The following is a 16868-nucleotide window of genomic DNA, read 5'->3' as shown; positions in this document are numbered from 1 at the left end:
GCCTTTTTTTTTTTTTTTTTTTAAAAAAAACAGAATCTCACTCTGTTCCCCAGGCTGGAGTACAGTGGGGTGATCTCGGCTCACTGCAACCTCCGCCTCCCAGGCTCAAGTGATTCTCCTGCCTCAGCCTCCTGAGTAGCTGGGATTACAGGTGCACGCCACCACGCCTGGCTAATTTTTATATTCTTTTAGTAGAGACGGGGTTTCACCCTGTTGACCAGGATGGTCTCCAACTCCTGACCTCAGATGATCCACCTGCCTCAGCCTCCCAAAGTGCTGGGCTTACAGGTGTGAACCACCATGCCCAGGATTGCTTACTAACATGAGGAGGGGATGGAGGATATCAATGATACAGTAACATTTGAACAGAGACCTGAAGTACATGAGAAATCCAAATGAGGCCAGAGAGGTCACAGGGACTGGACTGTGTTTGGCCTTGAAGGACTCTGAATGACTTCGGTGTTATTCAGAGATGGGAAGCTGTTGATGGGCTCTGGGCAGAGAAGTGACATGCTCTAACTCCTGACCACACACTGGCTGTTGTGCTGACAACAGATTGTAGGGAGGCAAGGGGAGAGGGAATGATAAGAGTTAGAGGACTCCTGGAATGATCCAGACAAAAGATGAAGGCAGCTGGGACCAGAGTGGTAAGAACAGAGGCAAGAAGAAATGCTTGATTTTTGATATATTTTGAAGATAGAACCAACATGACTTCCTGCCTGAATGGGGGAGTCAAAAGATGACTCTAGAATTTTGGGGTGAAATAAGTGATGATTTTATCAAAGTATAAGTGATCATTTAAAGACTGTATTATTTCTTAGGAATGTTACATGCTGACCATTAAAGATTTATAAAATGGTATAATAACGTAAACCAATTGTTTTGAAGTGAGAATCCTCACAGAATACCTAAGTGATCCCGGGCAAGTCACTTAACTTTTGAACATTGGCTTCTACCTCTGAAAACAAGGTCATCTTTTGCTTAATACTAAAACAACCTTCTCTACATTATCTTCTGTGAGTGTATAAAGGGGCTATGACCACTGTATCCTCACCTGCTAGCAGTGAGTGGCTAACAGTAAATAAAATTTATAATAAATGCATAAAATTTTAAAATTACTTAAATATGATTAAATATATCATAAAATGAGGTGACAGAATAACCTCATAAAGCTTTTACGTGAGCCAAAAATATCCCTACCCTCACTGGAATTTCACAAACGTCACCTCTCATGTATCTGAAGACAGATATGTTTTCACTCATCCACTCAGTATTGACGGAACCCCTACTCAGCCAAGCATGGTGCTGGGAATTGCAGACACACAGGTGAACACACTAACACACTCCCTGCCTCAAAGTGCTTACATTCCCTCCCTAGCCTTTATGCTCTCCAAGCTAAACGTCTAGTCTTTCCGTTGTTCCGCAATGATTTTACAGCCTCATTATCTTGTAAGTGTCCCTCTTAATTCTGTCATCTAGAACTGAATCTAAATATTGTCTGAATTAAATCCCACTTAATGCCTTCACCTTAACAAAATTGCTAAGTAAGTATAATAGTGTGGTAAGTTTCCATATACCAGGCTTCTGATTTATATTGAGATACCTATTGAGTATCATGGAAGTAGGTACAACTGCGCAATGGGGGGGGGGGGAAGCTAAGGAGATGGATGGTCAAGGAAAATATAAATTTTAAAACAAAACATAAATTATTATTTTTAATTGATAAATCACACTTGTATATGTTTATGGGGTACAATGTGATTGACATGTGTATGCAATGTGGGATGATTAAATCAAGCTAATTAAATATTCATCACCTAATTTACTTATCCTTTTTTGTGGTGAGACATTTGAAGTTTATTCTCTTAGTTATGTTTAAATGTACATTATTATCAACTATAGTCACCCTGCTGTGCAACAGATCTCAAAACTTATTCCTCCTATCTAACTGCAAACTTTGCACTATTTGGCCAGCAATTAAAAAACAAGGTACCTAGATTAAAGGAGGTTGGAAAGAACTGGAAAGAAGATAAAGGAGAGAAGAAAGTGATTCTAGTCTAAGGGAGAGAAATAACAGTATATATCTATAGCATCATTTCCCCAAATGTTTCATAACATGTTAACAAGTGTTATGTCTGAGGAGGATGCTGCTGCTGCTGATGATGACAGAAGATTCCATGGTGAAATAAATTGGAAAATACCGAACTTATTTGGTTTGAAGCAAGTTACGTTTACTGCAGTTCTTCTTCGAGTCTTTACTATGTTAATGTACATTACACATTTCCAAAGGAGAAGGCACAATATACAGCTTTCCTAAGTTGTCAACTGTGCAACCCTTCTTTGGGAGGACATTTTTGTATAATTAATATTTCTTGGTAAATCCTGTTCTAAAGCATGCAGTGTGAGGAAGAAGTGCTAAGTACTGAGGGTTGCCGACTGATCCTCTAACCCTGTTTTCTCTTTCTTCATCTTGGGGGAAGAATTTTTAGGAACATTCCGTTAGAATTAAATAAAAAACCTTGTGACCCCAAAGTTCCACTGATGTGGAGTGCTGTGTCCTAGCAAAAGGTGAGAATGGCTCTGGACAACAGGAAATGGGCAAGCAAGGCAGAATATGTGTGAGCAGATCTAGAGAATAATTAGTATTCCAGATGGGCAGAGGACTGTCAGGATTCAGAAGAGGCCTGAGGACCAGCCATGGAGAGACTAGTCCCTGTTGGGGTACACATGAACACAGAAAAAGTAAGCAAGGTCAGATGGAGAAAGTAGAAGCCAATAATAGATAAAGTCCCACTATATCTTAACCCACTAAAGATCTGGGTAGGCAGTCAAATTTTGAGATGGTTGGGTCAGTAAACAAAGACAAAAAGAAAAACAAGCACACAGGCAGATCTTCACGGCCAAGGAGATGTGCTGCCCCAATTCACAGACTTCTCTAGAAAGAGTAAATCCCTGGGAGAAAATGGCCTAGGGTTTATGGAAGAAAATAATGGAGTGAGCAGGTTGGAATAAATGCTTAAAGAACACCGAAAAGAAAGCAAGTCCTATAAACGCGATAGATGCCTAATCTGGAAATTTCAGGGATCCTAGATAAAGTAAGTAGAAGGTGTTCTAAAGGAGTTCTGAAGCAGCTTCAAGCATCATCTTAAGAGAATGATCAAGGCCAGGGTCTAAAAAGAAGGAGTCCATGTAATTAGCCAGGAATGGCAAGCAGGGAAAAGGGAAAGGTTCTAAGTCCCCACGAACTCCCCTCTATGCCTCATTTGGTTCTGGGTTGGGAGGGTCTTAATCTAGTTGAAAAAACAAAAAGAAAAAGCTAGAAAGAATTCTATAAACCTTCCCAGTAATTACTTTAAAGTCAAGTATCAGGCATTATAGATGTCTATATGGGAAAAACTGCCCTTCAAAAATCATGGAATGGTGCCAAGTATGACGCCACCTGGACGAAGCAGTTAAGTGGAAAAACCAATGGACTATGAGAAAGGAAATCTCAATTCTAGTTACATCTCCAGCACAACTCATCATAATCAAAGGATTCTTTTTTCCCTAACCTGTCAAAGGAGGATACGAATCTCACCTCAACTTCCTCACTGAGCGGGAGATTCAAGTGAAATGTGAACACAGATTGAACGATCTAAAAGCTAAATAGAAGGCATTATTGTTTCCAAGAACTATTTCTTTTATCTTTGGAGAATCGTCAGACATATGTTTGATAAGGTTGGATTGTTCTTTGAAAGAAGAAAAATGTGGTATCAGGCTTTAGCTATAACGCTTATAGTACAAGGCTTTGTTTATGATCTTTTTCCCCATATTCTGAAATTAATTTTCAGAAAATAAGGAAAAAAGAGAAAATGTATCCAACTTAGTTGGGTTCCTCAGAAACCAGAGTAGAGACTGTTGTACCACGTTTTCTAGGAACTGATTTTCAGAGTTTTCTTTCTGGGTTGTCATCAATACACAGAGCCTATGGTAAATTTGATACTGGTTTCATCAATTCACAAAATCAGTATATTTCAAAGAAAAACATAAAGGAGATAAGAGACGTTTAAATATAAGCACAGGCCGGGCCCAGTGGCTCACGCCTGTAATCCCAGCACTCTGGGAGGCTGAGGTGGGTTTATCACGAGGCCAGGAGTTCAAGACAAGCCTGACCAATATGGTGAAACCCTGTCTCTACTAAAAATACAAAAATTAGCTGGGTGTGGTGGTACGCACCTGTAGTCCCAGTTACTCAGGAGGCTGAGGCAGGAGAATGGCTTGAACCTGGGAGGTGGAGGTTGCAGTGAGCCAAGACTGCACCACTGCACTTCAGCCTGAGTTACAGGGTGAGACTCCATCTCAATCAATCAATCAATCAATCAATCAATCAATAAAAGCACAGCAAGAATTTCCAGTTAAATCTCAGATACTCTGGGATGGATTACTTCTAACACATATATAAGAAAGAATAAATCACTCAGTTATGAAGAGATGTATCCTGATCCACCTCCTCTGGTAATAACAGTATTTTAAATAATATCTCCATAGATAACCATCTGTAGTACCTTTCCTAGGCTGAAATTTCAGCGTAGCCGTCCCATGTTGTGAAAACAAGGTAGCTTTATTATATGCTAAAAGATCAACTGCAATTTAAATCACTTTTATCATGATCAATGAGGTCATGATGACGAGTCCAGACATCAGTGCACGAGAAGAAAAGAAAATAAAAGGCAAGCTCATGGGTTCGCCAATTGTAAATATACTTATAGCAAGCTCTATGTGACTAACAGCAACTTTTTAGGATTGAAGTTTGGAATCATGACACAGTGAGGACCCTTCATTCATAAATATCAGGGAACCTGAATGAATATAAGATGTTCATCCTGAATGTAGCTGGTACATTTTCAGGCCAAATCTAAGAACATGGGGCTCACCGTTTATAGGGTTATTTAACTTCGCGGCTCTGCCCTCCTAGGAATTTGCTCTTTCCAGAAAAAAAATAAGAGTTTAGATGAAAAAGGAGTCACTACGTAACTACTATCCAAGTGAGAATACCTGTTTTCTAAGACTTAAATTATTTTTAAATAGAGAACGCTGATAAGAATTGACAATAGCTACTGGACCTTCTTACCCTCAAAGTTATTTTGGAAAAGTGTCAAACCAAAACAAATTTTAAACAGTACAATGAACACCATTTATACCTTTCACCCAGATTTACCAACTGCCAACATTTCCTCCACATTAGCTTTATCTGTGTGTATATGTTCTCCAGTGATGTTCAAATTTGCTAATAAATTGCAGACCCATGACCCTTTACCACTACATATTTCATCATGCAGCTCCTAAGAACAAGAACACACACAGACATAACCACAACACCACTGTCCCTCTCAAGAAATCTAACATCAATACATAATATTTAAGATATAGTTTATACTAAAATTTCTCTAATTGTTCCAATAATGCCTTTTATGGATTGCCATTGTTTCTCATTTTTCCAATTCAGGCTCTTGTACTGCAGTTAATTATTTCTTTAGTATTCCTTAATCCTTAACAGACTGTCTACCTTCTTTTGGATTTCATGACATTGCCATTTTTTGATGAGTCCAATTTTTGTTTTTAGAATTTGGATTTGTCTAATTATTCATGATTATATTCAGTTAGTTAATACTTTGTGCAGCAAAATACATAGGTGATGTTATATCCTTCTCAATATATCACATCAGGAGGCAGACGACGTCAGTGTATCCATTATTCGCAATGCTAAGTTTGATCACTCAGTTAAAGTAACATATGCTAGATTTCTCCACTATCAAAGTCTATTTTCCCTTTTAAATTATTAAGTAATCTGAGATACTTTGAGACTGTGGACTTTGTTTACCAACAATCCTTTATCCAATGGTTTTAGTATTCACTGATGATCTCTACCTCAATCAATTATTACACAGGTGATTTTTAAAATGGAGATTTTCTATCATTCCTTCTGCGTTTACAAACTGGCAATCCTGAAATATCACTGGAAACTCATGGATTCTTCATTTTTAAGGCATTATGATTCATCAGCATTATTGTTCTTTGTAATATTCAAAGAGTCCCAAAATTGGCGAGTAGGACACCTGAAGGCTACATCTTTTGTGATATCTCCATCAGCTTTTGAGTACTTTCCTGCCTTGTTATTGCCCTGTGAAAGCCATCCCTTCACAGAGCCTTGGTTATTTTTATTGAGAATGGTATTGAAAGCCACCTTCTGGGTGCCAAATATGATCACTGCTATTAGGTATCATTGCTTCTAAGTCTTTTTTAAAAATATATGTCTAATATAATTCATCAATTCATGTATAAATCAGTAAGAAAACATTACACAATTAATAAGAAAAATGGGAAATTCTATTCCCCCCTAGCATGTAGGAAAGTACAAAGAACACTGTCCCACCCTAAAAATGAGAAAAAGTCAGATACTCTACAAAATCATAACTTTAAAAAAGCTTATCAGAGAGCTAAGATTGCAAGATGACCAACTAACATGAATTCAAAAAAAGACAAGCTACTCTAATAGGGTGATGAGATATGAGAACAGTTTCACCTTTGGCAGGGCATGAGAGGAAGAGGTGGCCACCATACACACAGGTAAAAATCACTATCCTAAGTATTTTATATTTGTTTATTAACTCTTTTAATATTCAAGACAACCATACGAGGTAGATGAACTACTTGTGGACCAAAGGTCATCAATAGATGAACTACAGCCTGGGCAACAAAGTGAGACCCCATTTATACAAAAAAATCTTTGTAAAAAATTAGACAGGCATGGTGGTGTGGGTCTGTAGTCCTAACTACTTAGGAGGCTGAAGCAGGAAGATCCCTTAAGCCCAGGAGTTTGAGGTTGCAATGAGCTATGATCGTGCCACTGCACTCCAGCCTCGGTGACAGAGTGAGATCCTGCCTCAAAAAAAATAAATAAATAAAATAAAGGAACTAAAAATAGCAATACAATTATATTGAGCGTAGATAGAGAGCAATTCTTATATATCTCACAGATGTTGCAGGTTCGGTTCCAGACCACTGCAATAAAGTGAGTATCGCAATAAAATGAGTCACAGGAACTTTTTGGTTTTCCAGTGTATATAAAAGTTATGTTTATATTATACTAGTCTACTGAGTGTGCAACAGCATACGTCAAAAAAAGCATGTACTTTAACTTAAAAAAATGCTAACATTAAATGCTAAATTTAAAAATGCTAACAATTCTCTGAGCTTTCAGCAAGTCCTAATCTCTTTGCTGTGGAGGGTCTTGCCTCTATGTTGATGGCTGCTGACTGATCAGGGTGGTGGTTGCTGAAGGTTGGGGTGGATGGGACAATTTCTTAAAGTAAGACAGCAATGAAGTTTGCAATATCGGACTCATCCTTTCATGAAAGATGTATCTGCAGGATATATGCAGTTTGATAGCATGTGACTTACAGCAGAAATTCTCCCAAAGTTGGAGTCAGTCTTCTCAATCCCTGCCAATGCTTTGTCAACTAAGTTTACATAATATTTTAAATCCTTTTTTGTCATTTCAACAAGGTTCACGGCATCATCATCACAAGTATATTCCATCTCAAGAAATCACTTTCTTTGCCCATCCACAAGAAACAACTCTTAATTCAAATTTTACAAGATTGCAGCATTTCAATCACATCTTCAGGTTCCACTTCTAATTCCAGTTCTCTTGTTATTTCTACTACATCTGCAGTTCCTTCCTCCACTGAAATCTTGAACCCCTTAAAGTCATCCATGAGGGTTGGAATCAACTTCTTTCAAACTTCTGTTAACACTGTTATGTTGACCTCCTCCCATGAATCATCAATGTTTGTAATGCCATCTAGAATGGTGAATCGTTTCCAGAAGGTTTTCAATTATTTTGCCCAGATACATCAGATGAATCACTATCTATGACAGCTGGGACTATCGGCCCACACCACCATGCCTGCCTAATTTTTTACAAAGTTTTTTTTTTTATAGATGGGGTCTCACTTTGTTGCCAAGACTGTAGTCCATCTATTGATGACCTTTGGTCCACCATTTATTTCTTAAATAATAAAACTTGAAAGTTGAAGTTATTCGTTGATCCGTGAGATGCAGGATGAATGTCTGCTAGCAGGCAAGAAAACATTAACCTCCTTGTACATATCCATCAGAACTCTCGGGTGGTCACGTGCATTGTTAATAAGCAGTAATATTTTGATAGGAATTGTTTTTTCTGAGCAGTGGGTCTCAACAGTGGGCCTGAAATATTCAGTAAACTATGCTGTAAACAGATGTGCTGTCACCCAGGATTTGTTCTTCCAGTTACACACCACAAGCAGAGTAGATGCAGCATAATTTTTAAAGGCCCTAGGACTTTTGGAATGGTAAATGAGCACTGGCTTGAACCTAAAAGTCACCAGCTGCAGTAGTTTTTAACAAGAGAGTCAGCCTGTCCCAAACTTTGAAGCCAGCCATTGACTTCCCGTCTCTAGCTATGAAAGTCTGAGATGGCACATTCTTCCAATAAAAGGCTGTTTTGACTACACAGAAAATCTGTTGTTTAGTACGGGTACCTCTGTCAATCATCTTAGCTAGATCTTCTGGATAACTTGCAGCACCTTCTCCATCAGCTAATTGCTGCTCCACCTTGCACTTTATGTTAGGAGGAGGGCTTCTTACCTTAAACCTCATGAACCAACCTCTGTTAGGTTTAAACGTTTCTTCTGCAGCCTCTTCACTTAACTTAGCCTTCATAAAATTGAAGAGAGTTAGGGCCTTGCCCTGGATTAGCTGTGGCTTAAGGGAATGTTGTGGCTGATTTGGTCTTCCACCCAGACCACTAAAACTTTCTCCGTATCAGCAATATGGCTACTTCAATTTCTTTCTTTTCTTTTTTTTTTTTTTTTAGACAGAGTTTCACTCTTGTTGCCCAGGCTGGAGTGCAATGGCGCAATCTTGGCTCACCGCAACCTCTGCCTCCCGGGTTCAAGCAATTCTCCTGCCTCAGCCTCCCAAGTACATGAGATTACACGCATGCGCCACCACACCCAACTAATTTTGTATTTTTAGTAGAGATGGGGTTTCTCCATGTTGATCAGGCTGTTCTCTAACTCCCAATGTCAGGTGATCCACCCACCTCGGCCTCCCAAAGTGCTGCGATTACAGGTGTGAGCCACTGCACCGGGCCACACTTTCTTATCATTCATATGCTCAGTGTAGTAGCACTTTAAGTTCCTTCAAGAACTTTTCCTTTGCATTCACAACTTGGCTATTTGGCATGAGGCCTAGTTTTCAGCCTGTCTCAACTTTTAACATGCCTTTCTTACTAAGCATAACTATTCCTAGCTTTTTTTTTTTTTTAAATGCCCAGCTAATTTTTGTATTTTTAGTAGAGATGGGGTTTCACCATGTTGGCCAGGCTGGTCTTGAACTCCTGACCTCAAGTGATCCGCCTGCCATGACCTTCCAAAGTGCTGGAATTACAGGTGTGAACCAGCGTGCCTGGCCTCATCTCTAGCTTTTGATTTAAAGTGAGAGACAGGTGTCTCTTCTTTATGTGAACACTTAGGGGCTAAGTAAGGTTATTAATTCGCCTAATTTCAATATTGTTGTGTCAGAGGGAACAGAGACAGGTAGGGAAATGGCTGTTTGGTGGAGCAGTCAACACACACATTTAATTAAGTTTGCTATTATATGTGGGCACAATTCATGGTGCCCCGAACAATTACAATAGTAACATCAAAGATCACTGATCACAGATCACCGTAACAATATAGTAATGATGAAAAAGTTTGAGGTATCGTGAGGATTACCAAAATGTGACACAGAGTCATGACGTGAGCACGTGCTGTTGGAAAAATGACACTGGTAGACTTGCTTGGGGCAGGGTTGCCACAGACGTTCAATTCGTAAAAAGCACAATATCTGTGAAATGCAATAAGGTGAAGTGTAATAAAATGAGGTATGCCTGTAAAACAAAGAGGTCAAAGATAAGGTCTAAAACTGATAAATCAAAAAGTAGTTAAAATTAACCAGGTGTGGAGGTGGGTGCCTGTAATTTCAGCTACTTGGGACACTGAGACAGGAGAATTGCTTAAACTCGGGAGGCAGAGGCTGCAGTGATCTGAGATTGTGCCACTGCGCTCCAGCCTGGGCGACAGACCAAGACTCCTTCTCAAAAAAAAAAAAAAAAAAAAAAAGTAGTTAAGTATGCTTAACACTACTGAACTGTATACTTAAAAATGACTACAATGGTAAATATTATGTTTTTAGCCACATTTTAAAAATAGGAGCAAAAGCATATTAATTAGTGATAACAACTAGAATTAACAGGTAAAATAAATTTTCTCTGGGGACTAATACTTGGGGTAGGAATGGAAGAGCAACTATTGTTTTCATGATGACCTCATTTGAACTGCTACAGTTTATTTTCTTTAAAATGTGAGTATTACTTTCACAGTTTTTTCAATATGTGATGAAAAGATTTACCTTGATCTGCAAGACATCAAGTGGAACTGTCTCTCCTTTCACAATGGCAAGTGTGGCATCAGTAATATGTCTAAAAGAGAGAAGGAAATGATCATATTGTGAAAAAGAGACAACATCTCCCCCGCCCCACCGCCACATGCACTCATGCACAAACACACACACACATCTCTCCCTCTCTCTCTCTCCCTCCCTCTCTCTCTTCCTCTTGCCCAAAGTACTAGCAGTGGGGACTCAAAGAGAAAGCTTTGGCAAGGAGAAGTTCATACAAGACACCGATCATTTATTCATTTAACATTTACTGAATCTCTACATTGTGTCTGACTCCTATTTACCATTGGAGAATATGATACTTAAATAATAATAACTTTTTTTATTCATTGTAAGAAATTCAGGCATTTCCAAAAACAATATTTATTCTTGCTCTAACAGCCAGAAGGGTAACTAAAGGGCAGGACTTGTTATAGTTATCTTAGCAAAATATAATCCAGAACCTGAGACATATTTCTGTTATTTTCCAGGACTACTAGGATGCGCTTCATTTTAATTGCTGATTCTTTTGAACACAGACTGTTCTTATCCACATTCTAAGAGTCATTTGGAAAGTCTATAGGTTAAAAAAATTATTCATCAAAAGGCATGTACTATTGACATCCATGTAGCACATGTGAAACTATGCCAGGCTGAGAAGCAGTTCTAGAGTTTGTCATTTATTAGATCCAAGGTCAGACACACATAAACATACAATAGTGCACAAAAGAAATTTTGAATCAACAAGTGGCTACACAGTAAGATATTGCTGTCTCTCAGAGCAAACGAGTGCACCCACGCCAAGCACTTCCTTGCCCAGCGTGCCCGCCCCTCCTGGAAACAGTCTGCAGTCTCTGCGCATGGCTGGCTATTCTCTTCCTTCAGATCTGAGCTGAACTATCACCACCTCAGAGAGGCCTATCCCAGCCAGCCTAGACGGATGTCCTTCCCTAATCTCCATCACTGAACTGCACTCATAACTCTCCACAGTAGACAGATCACAATTTAGGATACGTATTTCTTTCTTTACCATCTGTCTCCTCTGGAGATCGAAAGTTCTACAAGGTTAGTGATAAGTTACACCCATTTATTGACCAATATAAAACCTACACCTAGCACAGTGCATGGCACATAATAGGCATTTAACATTTGCTGAATGTATTACTTTATTCTGTAAAATTTCCAGCATATACAAGAGTACAAATGATTATACCATGAAACCATACATTCCTCATCCAGCCTCAACAATTACCAACTCATGGCCAATCTTATTTCCTTCTATATCCCCCACTCATTGCCCCCTACTCTGTATCAATTAAAGCAATCCTAGATATTTTAACACTTCATCCATAAATTATTATGTACTCCAAAAGACAAAAACTTTTTTTAAAAAATGTGAAATACTATTTTCATACCTAAAACATTGAACGATTCATTTATATAAAAATATACTTAGTCAACATTCAAATTTCCCCAATTAATTCATAAGTATTTTAGTTTCTTTGTTCAAATCAGGATCCAAATAAGATGTATTAATTGCAATTGGCTTATAGATTTCAGGTCTCTTCAAATTTATAGAGTCCCTCTCCTCTTCTCTTCCCTACTTGAGGAAACAGGTTGTTATCTTACTGAGTTTCTAAGGTTTGGATTTTACTGATTGAATCCCTATGGTATTAACATGCATCTCCATTCCCTGTATTTTCTGAAAATCTTGTCTAGGAGAGAAAATCTGTAACATATTTGGCTTTAAGCTTTTGGCAAAAATAGTCCACATGGTGGTATGTACTTCCACCACGAGTACATGGTATCTGCTTGACTCTCCTTTTGTGATGGTGGAAATGATCAATAATCATTGCCTAGAGTAATTAATAGACTTGCACACTGGTAATCTTTAAATTCTATTATTCCTTCTAGTTTATTATCTGGTCTGCAAAGAGAAACTTTCCCTCATTCATAATTTGGATATCCTGAAATGTTGGTCATATAAGAAAGTCAGAATACTTTTTAAACTTTTTAAAAATCAGTTTTCAAAATAAGTTGATTTCCTAGTATCCTCTAAAAGTGACCAGTTTTTCATTTTTATTTACCTAGTATCACTATGACTTCATTCGGTGATTTAAATATATTTGATATATCTTAATACATTACAGTTATTTGCCTTATTGATATTCAAATTGTCCCAAGTCAATGCATTTTAATGGTGGGATACAAGCGTCAATATACAATTACAATGAATAATGAGAAAGAATAACCACAGAAAGTCCATATCAATGTTATCCAAACTAAGGAGAAACTACAGCTTTTCCTTAATGCTTACTGAAGCAAGTTGAATTATCTAAGTTTGAAAGAACTTCTGTGATTTTTTAAAAACTTTTTTTTAAGACTTTGTTTTCTTAGAGCAGTCTTAGGTTCATAGCAAAATTGGGGAAGGTACAGGGATTTCCCATATACTGCTCCCCCACATATGCACAGCCTTCCCTAGTATCAACATCTCCATCAACATGGTACATTTGTTACAATTAATGAACTTACATTGACACATCATTACCACCCAAAGTCCACAGTTTGTAACATAGGAACAGAAAACCAAACACTGCATGTTCTCACTGGTAAGTGGAGCTGAACAATGAGAACACACCGACACAGGGCGGGGAACAACACACACCAGGGCCTGTTTTGGGGGTGAGGCAGAGGGAGGAAGAGCATCAGGACAAATAGCTAATGCATGTGGGGCTTAATACCCAGGTGACGGGTTGATGGGTGCAGCAAACCACCATGACACGTTTACCTATGTAACAAACCTGCACGTTCTGCACATGTATCTCGGAACTTAAAATAAAATTTTAAAAGTCCACAGTTTGCACTAGGGTTCACTGTTAGTGTTGTATATTCTGTATGTCCGGATAAATGTATAATGACATGTATACACCATTAGAGTATCACACAGAGCATTTCCACTGCCTTAAAAATCCTCTGTGCTCCAGCTTTTTATACCCGAACCTTAACCCCTGGCAACCACTGATCTTTTTATTGTCTCCATAGTTTTGCGCTTTCCAAATGTCATATAATTAAAATCATACAGTATGTAGTTTTTTCAGACTGACTTATTTCACTTAATAACTCCATTTGAGGTGTTTTCATATTATTTCATGGCTTGATACCTCAATTCTTTTTATTGTTGGATAATATTCCATTGTCTGAATGTACCACACTTTATTAATCCATTCACCTACAGGTTATTTTTTCCTGTGTGAGTTTTGGCAAATTGTGTCTTTCAAAGAATTGGTTCATTTCATCTAAGCTATCCAATTTTTGGGTATGGAGTTGTTCACACTATTGCTTTATTATCTTTAAAGTGTCCATACTATTACAAGTGATAGCCTCTGCAGTGATGTCCTCTCTTTCATTTCTAGTATTAGTAATTTGTATCCTTTTTTCTTAGCCTGACTAGAAACTTACTGATTTTATTGATCTTTTCAAAGAACCAGCTTTTGGATTGATTTCTTTCATTGATTTCCTGTTTGCAAATTTCATTGATTTCTGCTCTAATTTGTATTACAGTCAGCCCTCCACATCCGTGAGTTCTGCATTCATGGATTCAACCAACTGGATGAAAATTATTTTTTTAAACATTGTATCTATACGGAATACTAGACATTTTCTTGTCATGATTCCCTAAACAATATAGTATAACAATTATTTACATAGCATTTATATCATATTAGGTATTATAAGTAATTTAGAGATGATTTAAAGTATATGGGAGGATGTGCATAGTTCATATGCAAATGGTACTTCATTTTATATTGGAGACTTGAACATCTGTGGATTTTGGTCTCCTTGGAAGGTCCTGGGACCATCCCCCATGGATACTGAGGGAAAACTATATTCTGCTCTTCTGTTTACTTTGGATTTAATTTGTTCTTCTTTTTCTTGTTTCCAAAGGGGCAAGCTTAAATTACTGATCTTTCTTCTTTTCTAATATATACAATTAATGCTACAAATTTCTAAGCCATGCTTTTGCTGCATCCCACAACTTTTGATAAGTTGTGTTTTCATTTTCTCTCAGTTCAAAATATTTTTAAATTTCTCTTGAGACTTCTTCTTTGATCCCTGTGTTATTTTGAGGCATGTTTTATAATCTCCATGGATTTAAGAATTTTCTAGTTATCTTTCTGTTACTGATTTCTAGTTTAATTCCATGTGGCCTAAGAGCAGACAGTGTGTGATTTCCATTTTTAAAAATTTGTTAGGGTGTGTTTTATGTCCCAGAATGCGGTCTATCTTAGTGAATGGTCCATGTGTGCTTGTAAAGAATGTGTATTCTGTTGTTGTTGGATGAAGGAGTCTAGGTGTCAACTGTACCTTTTTGACTGATAGTGTTGTTGAGTTCAACTATGTCCTCACTGATCTTCTGCCTGCTGGATCTGTCCACTTCTGATAGAGGGATCTTGAAGTCTCCAACTATGGTAGTGAATTCATCTTGCAGTTCCACTAGTTTTTGCCTCATGTAGTTTGACATTGTGTTGTTAGGCACATACACTTAAAGGACTGGTTCATCTTCTTGAATAACTAATCCCCTTATCATCATGTAATGCTCTTCTTTATCCCTGATAACTTCCCTTGCTTTGAAGTCTGCTCTATCTGAAATTAATATAGATAACCTTGTTTTCTCTTTATTAATGTTAACATGGTACTTTTTTCTTCAGCCATTTACTTTTAATCTGCAAGTGTCTTTATATTTAGTTAGTTTCTTATAGACAACATATAAACCGGGTCTCATTTTTTATGCATTCTGACAATCACTATCTTTTAATTGTACATTTAGACCACAGATATTCAAAGAGATCATTGAAACAGTTGCACTAATATCTACCATATTTGCTTTTTCTAGTTGTTACCCTTTCCTTTCCTATTTTTGTCTTTTTTTTTGCCTTTTGTGATTCTAACTGAACATTTTATACAGTTCCATTTTCTCTCCTGTCTTAGTATCAGTTACACTCCTTTTTAACTTTCATTAGTGGTTGGAATATACATACACAATGAATCCAAGTCTTTTCAAGTAACACTGTATCACTCCATTGGTAGTGTGAGTATATTTATTTGATATAATAAAATAATTCTAATTTCTCTCTTGTATCATTGCTGTCATTTCACTTATATTTAAAAACATATATGACATATACATAAACATGCACAAGTGAATACGTTGTTACTGTTGTTTTGAACAAACTGTCATCTGTTAGATCAATTAAGAAAAATGAAAGATTTTATTTTACCTTACTTATTTCTTCAGTGGCCTTCCATTCTTTACATAGAGCCAAATTTTTTACCTCTACCATTTTTCTTCTCTCCAAAGAACTTCTTTTAACATTTCTTGCAAGATAGATAAATTCCCTCTATTTTTGTTTGTCTGAGAAAGTCTACTTCTCCTTTTCTTGTGAAGGATAATTTTGCAGGGTACAGAATTCTAGGATGGTAGCCTCTTCCTCTCAATACTTTAAATTTTCCACTCCACTCTCCTTTACTTGCACGATTTCTGAGGAGAAGTTGGATATAATTCTTATCTTTTCTCTTCTATAAGTCAAGTCCTTTTGTCCTCTGGCTTCTTTTGGGATTTTTTTCTTTATCTAATTTTCTGTAATTTGGAAATGATATGCTTCAGTGTGATTTCTTTGGTATTCATTCTGTGTGGTGTTCTCAGAGCTTGCTGAATCTGTGGTTTGGTGTCTGACACTAATCTGGAGAAATTATCAGTTATTACTGTTCCAAATATTTCTTCTCTTTCTTTTCTTTCTGATATTTCCATTATAAGTACATCTTTTGTAGTTGTCCCAGAGCCCGGGGATATTCTGCTTTTTTCCTTTTTCTCTTTGCTTTTTGCTTTTCAAAGTTTCTATTGAGATATCATCCAGCTCAAAGGTTCTTTCCTCAGCTATGCCCAGTCTACTAGTAAGCCCATCAAAGGCATACGTCATTCCTGTTAGTATCTTTGACCTCTAGCACTTCTTTTTGATTCTTTCTTAGGACTTCCATTTCTCTGCTTATAGTACCCATCTGTTCTTGTATGCTGTCTGCTTTATCGATTAGACTCCTTAGGATATTAATCATCATTGTTTTAATTCCCAGTCAGCTAATTCAAACATCTCTACCACATCCGGCTCTGATGCTTGCTGTCTTTGAATAGTATTTTTTGCCTTTTAGTATGCCTTGTAATTGGTAATCTGATATGACATACCAGGTATAATGAACTGCTAGTAAATAGGCCTTTAGTACTGTAGGGGTAATGTGTGAAGGGAGGGGAAGCAATGATCAGGTCTCAGGCTTTAATGAGCCCATGTCTCTGGACTTTGAAATTTATAAGT

At 37.4% G+C, this 16868-nt stretch overlaps 1 protein-coding gene across 1 annotated transcript in view; it reads right to left on the bottom strand.

Moving 5' to 3' along the window:
- Positions 1 to 16868, bottom strand: part of AGK (acylglycerol kinase) — a 103344-nt gene that overhangs the window by 21132 nt on the left and 65344 nt on the right. The window contains exon 9 of the mRNA XM_025379334.1: positions 10477 to 10546. Coding sequence (XP_025235119.1) covers positions 10477 to 10546 — 70 coding nt within the window. The remainder of the gene's footprint in view (positions 1 to 10476; positions 10547 to 16868) is intronic.

Source organism: Theropithecus gelada, chromosome 3, assembly GCF_003255815.1.
Source record: "Theropithecus gelada isolate Dixy chromosome 3, Tgel_1.0, whole genome shotgun sequence".
NCBI lineage: Eukaryota > Metazoa > Chordata > Mammalia > Primates > Cercopithecidae > Theropithecus > Theropithecus gelada.
Note: the sequence above shows the minus strand (reverse complement) of the source record. Positions and strands in the feature narration are given on the sequence as shown.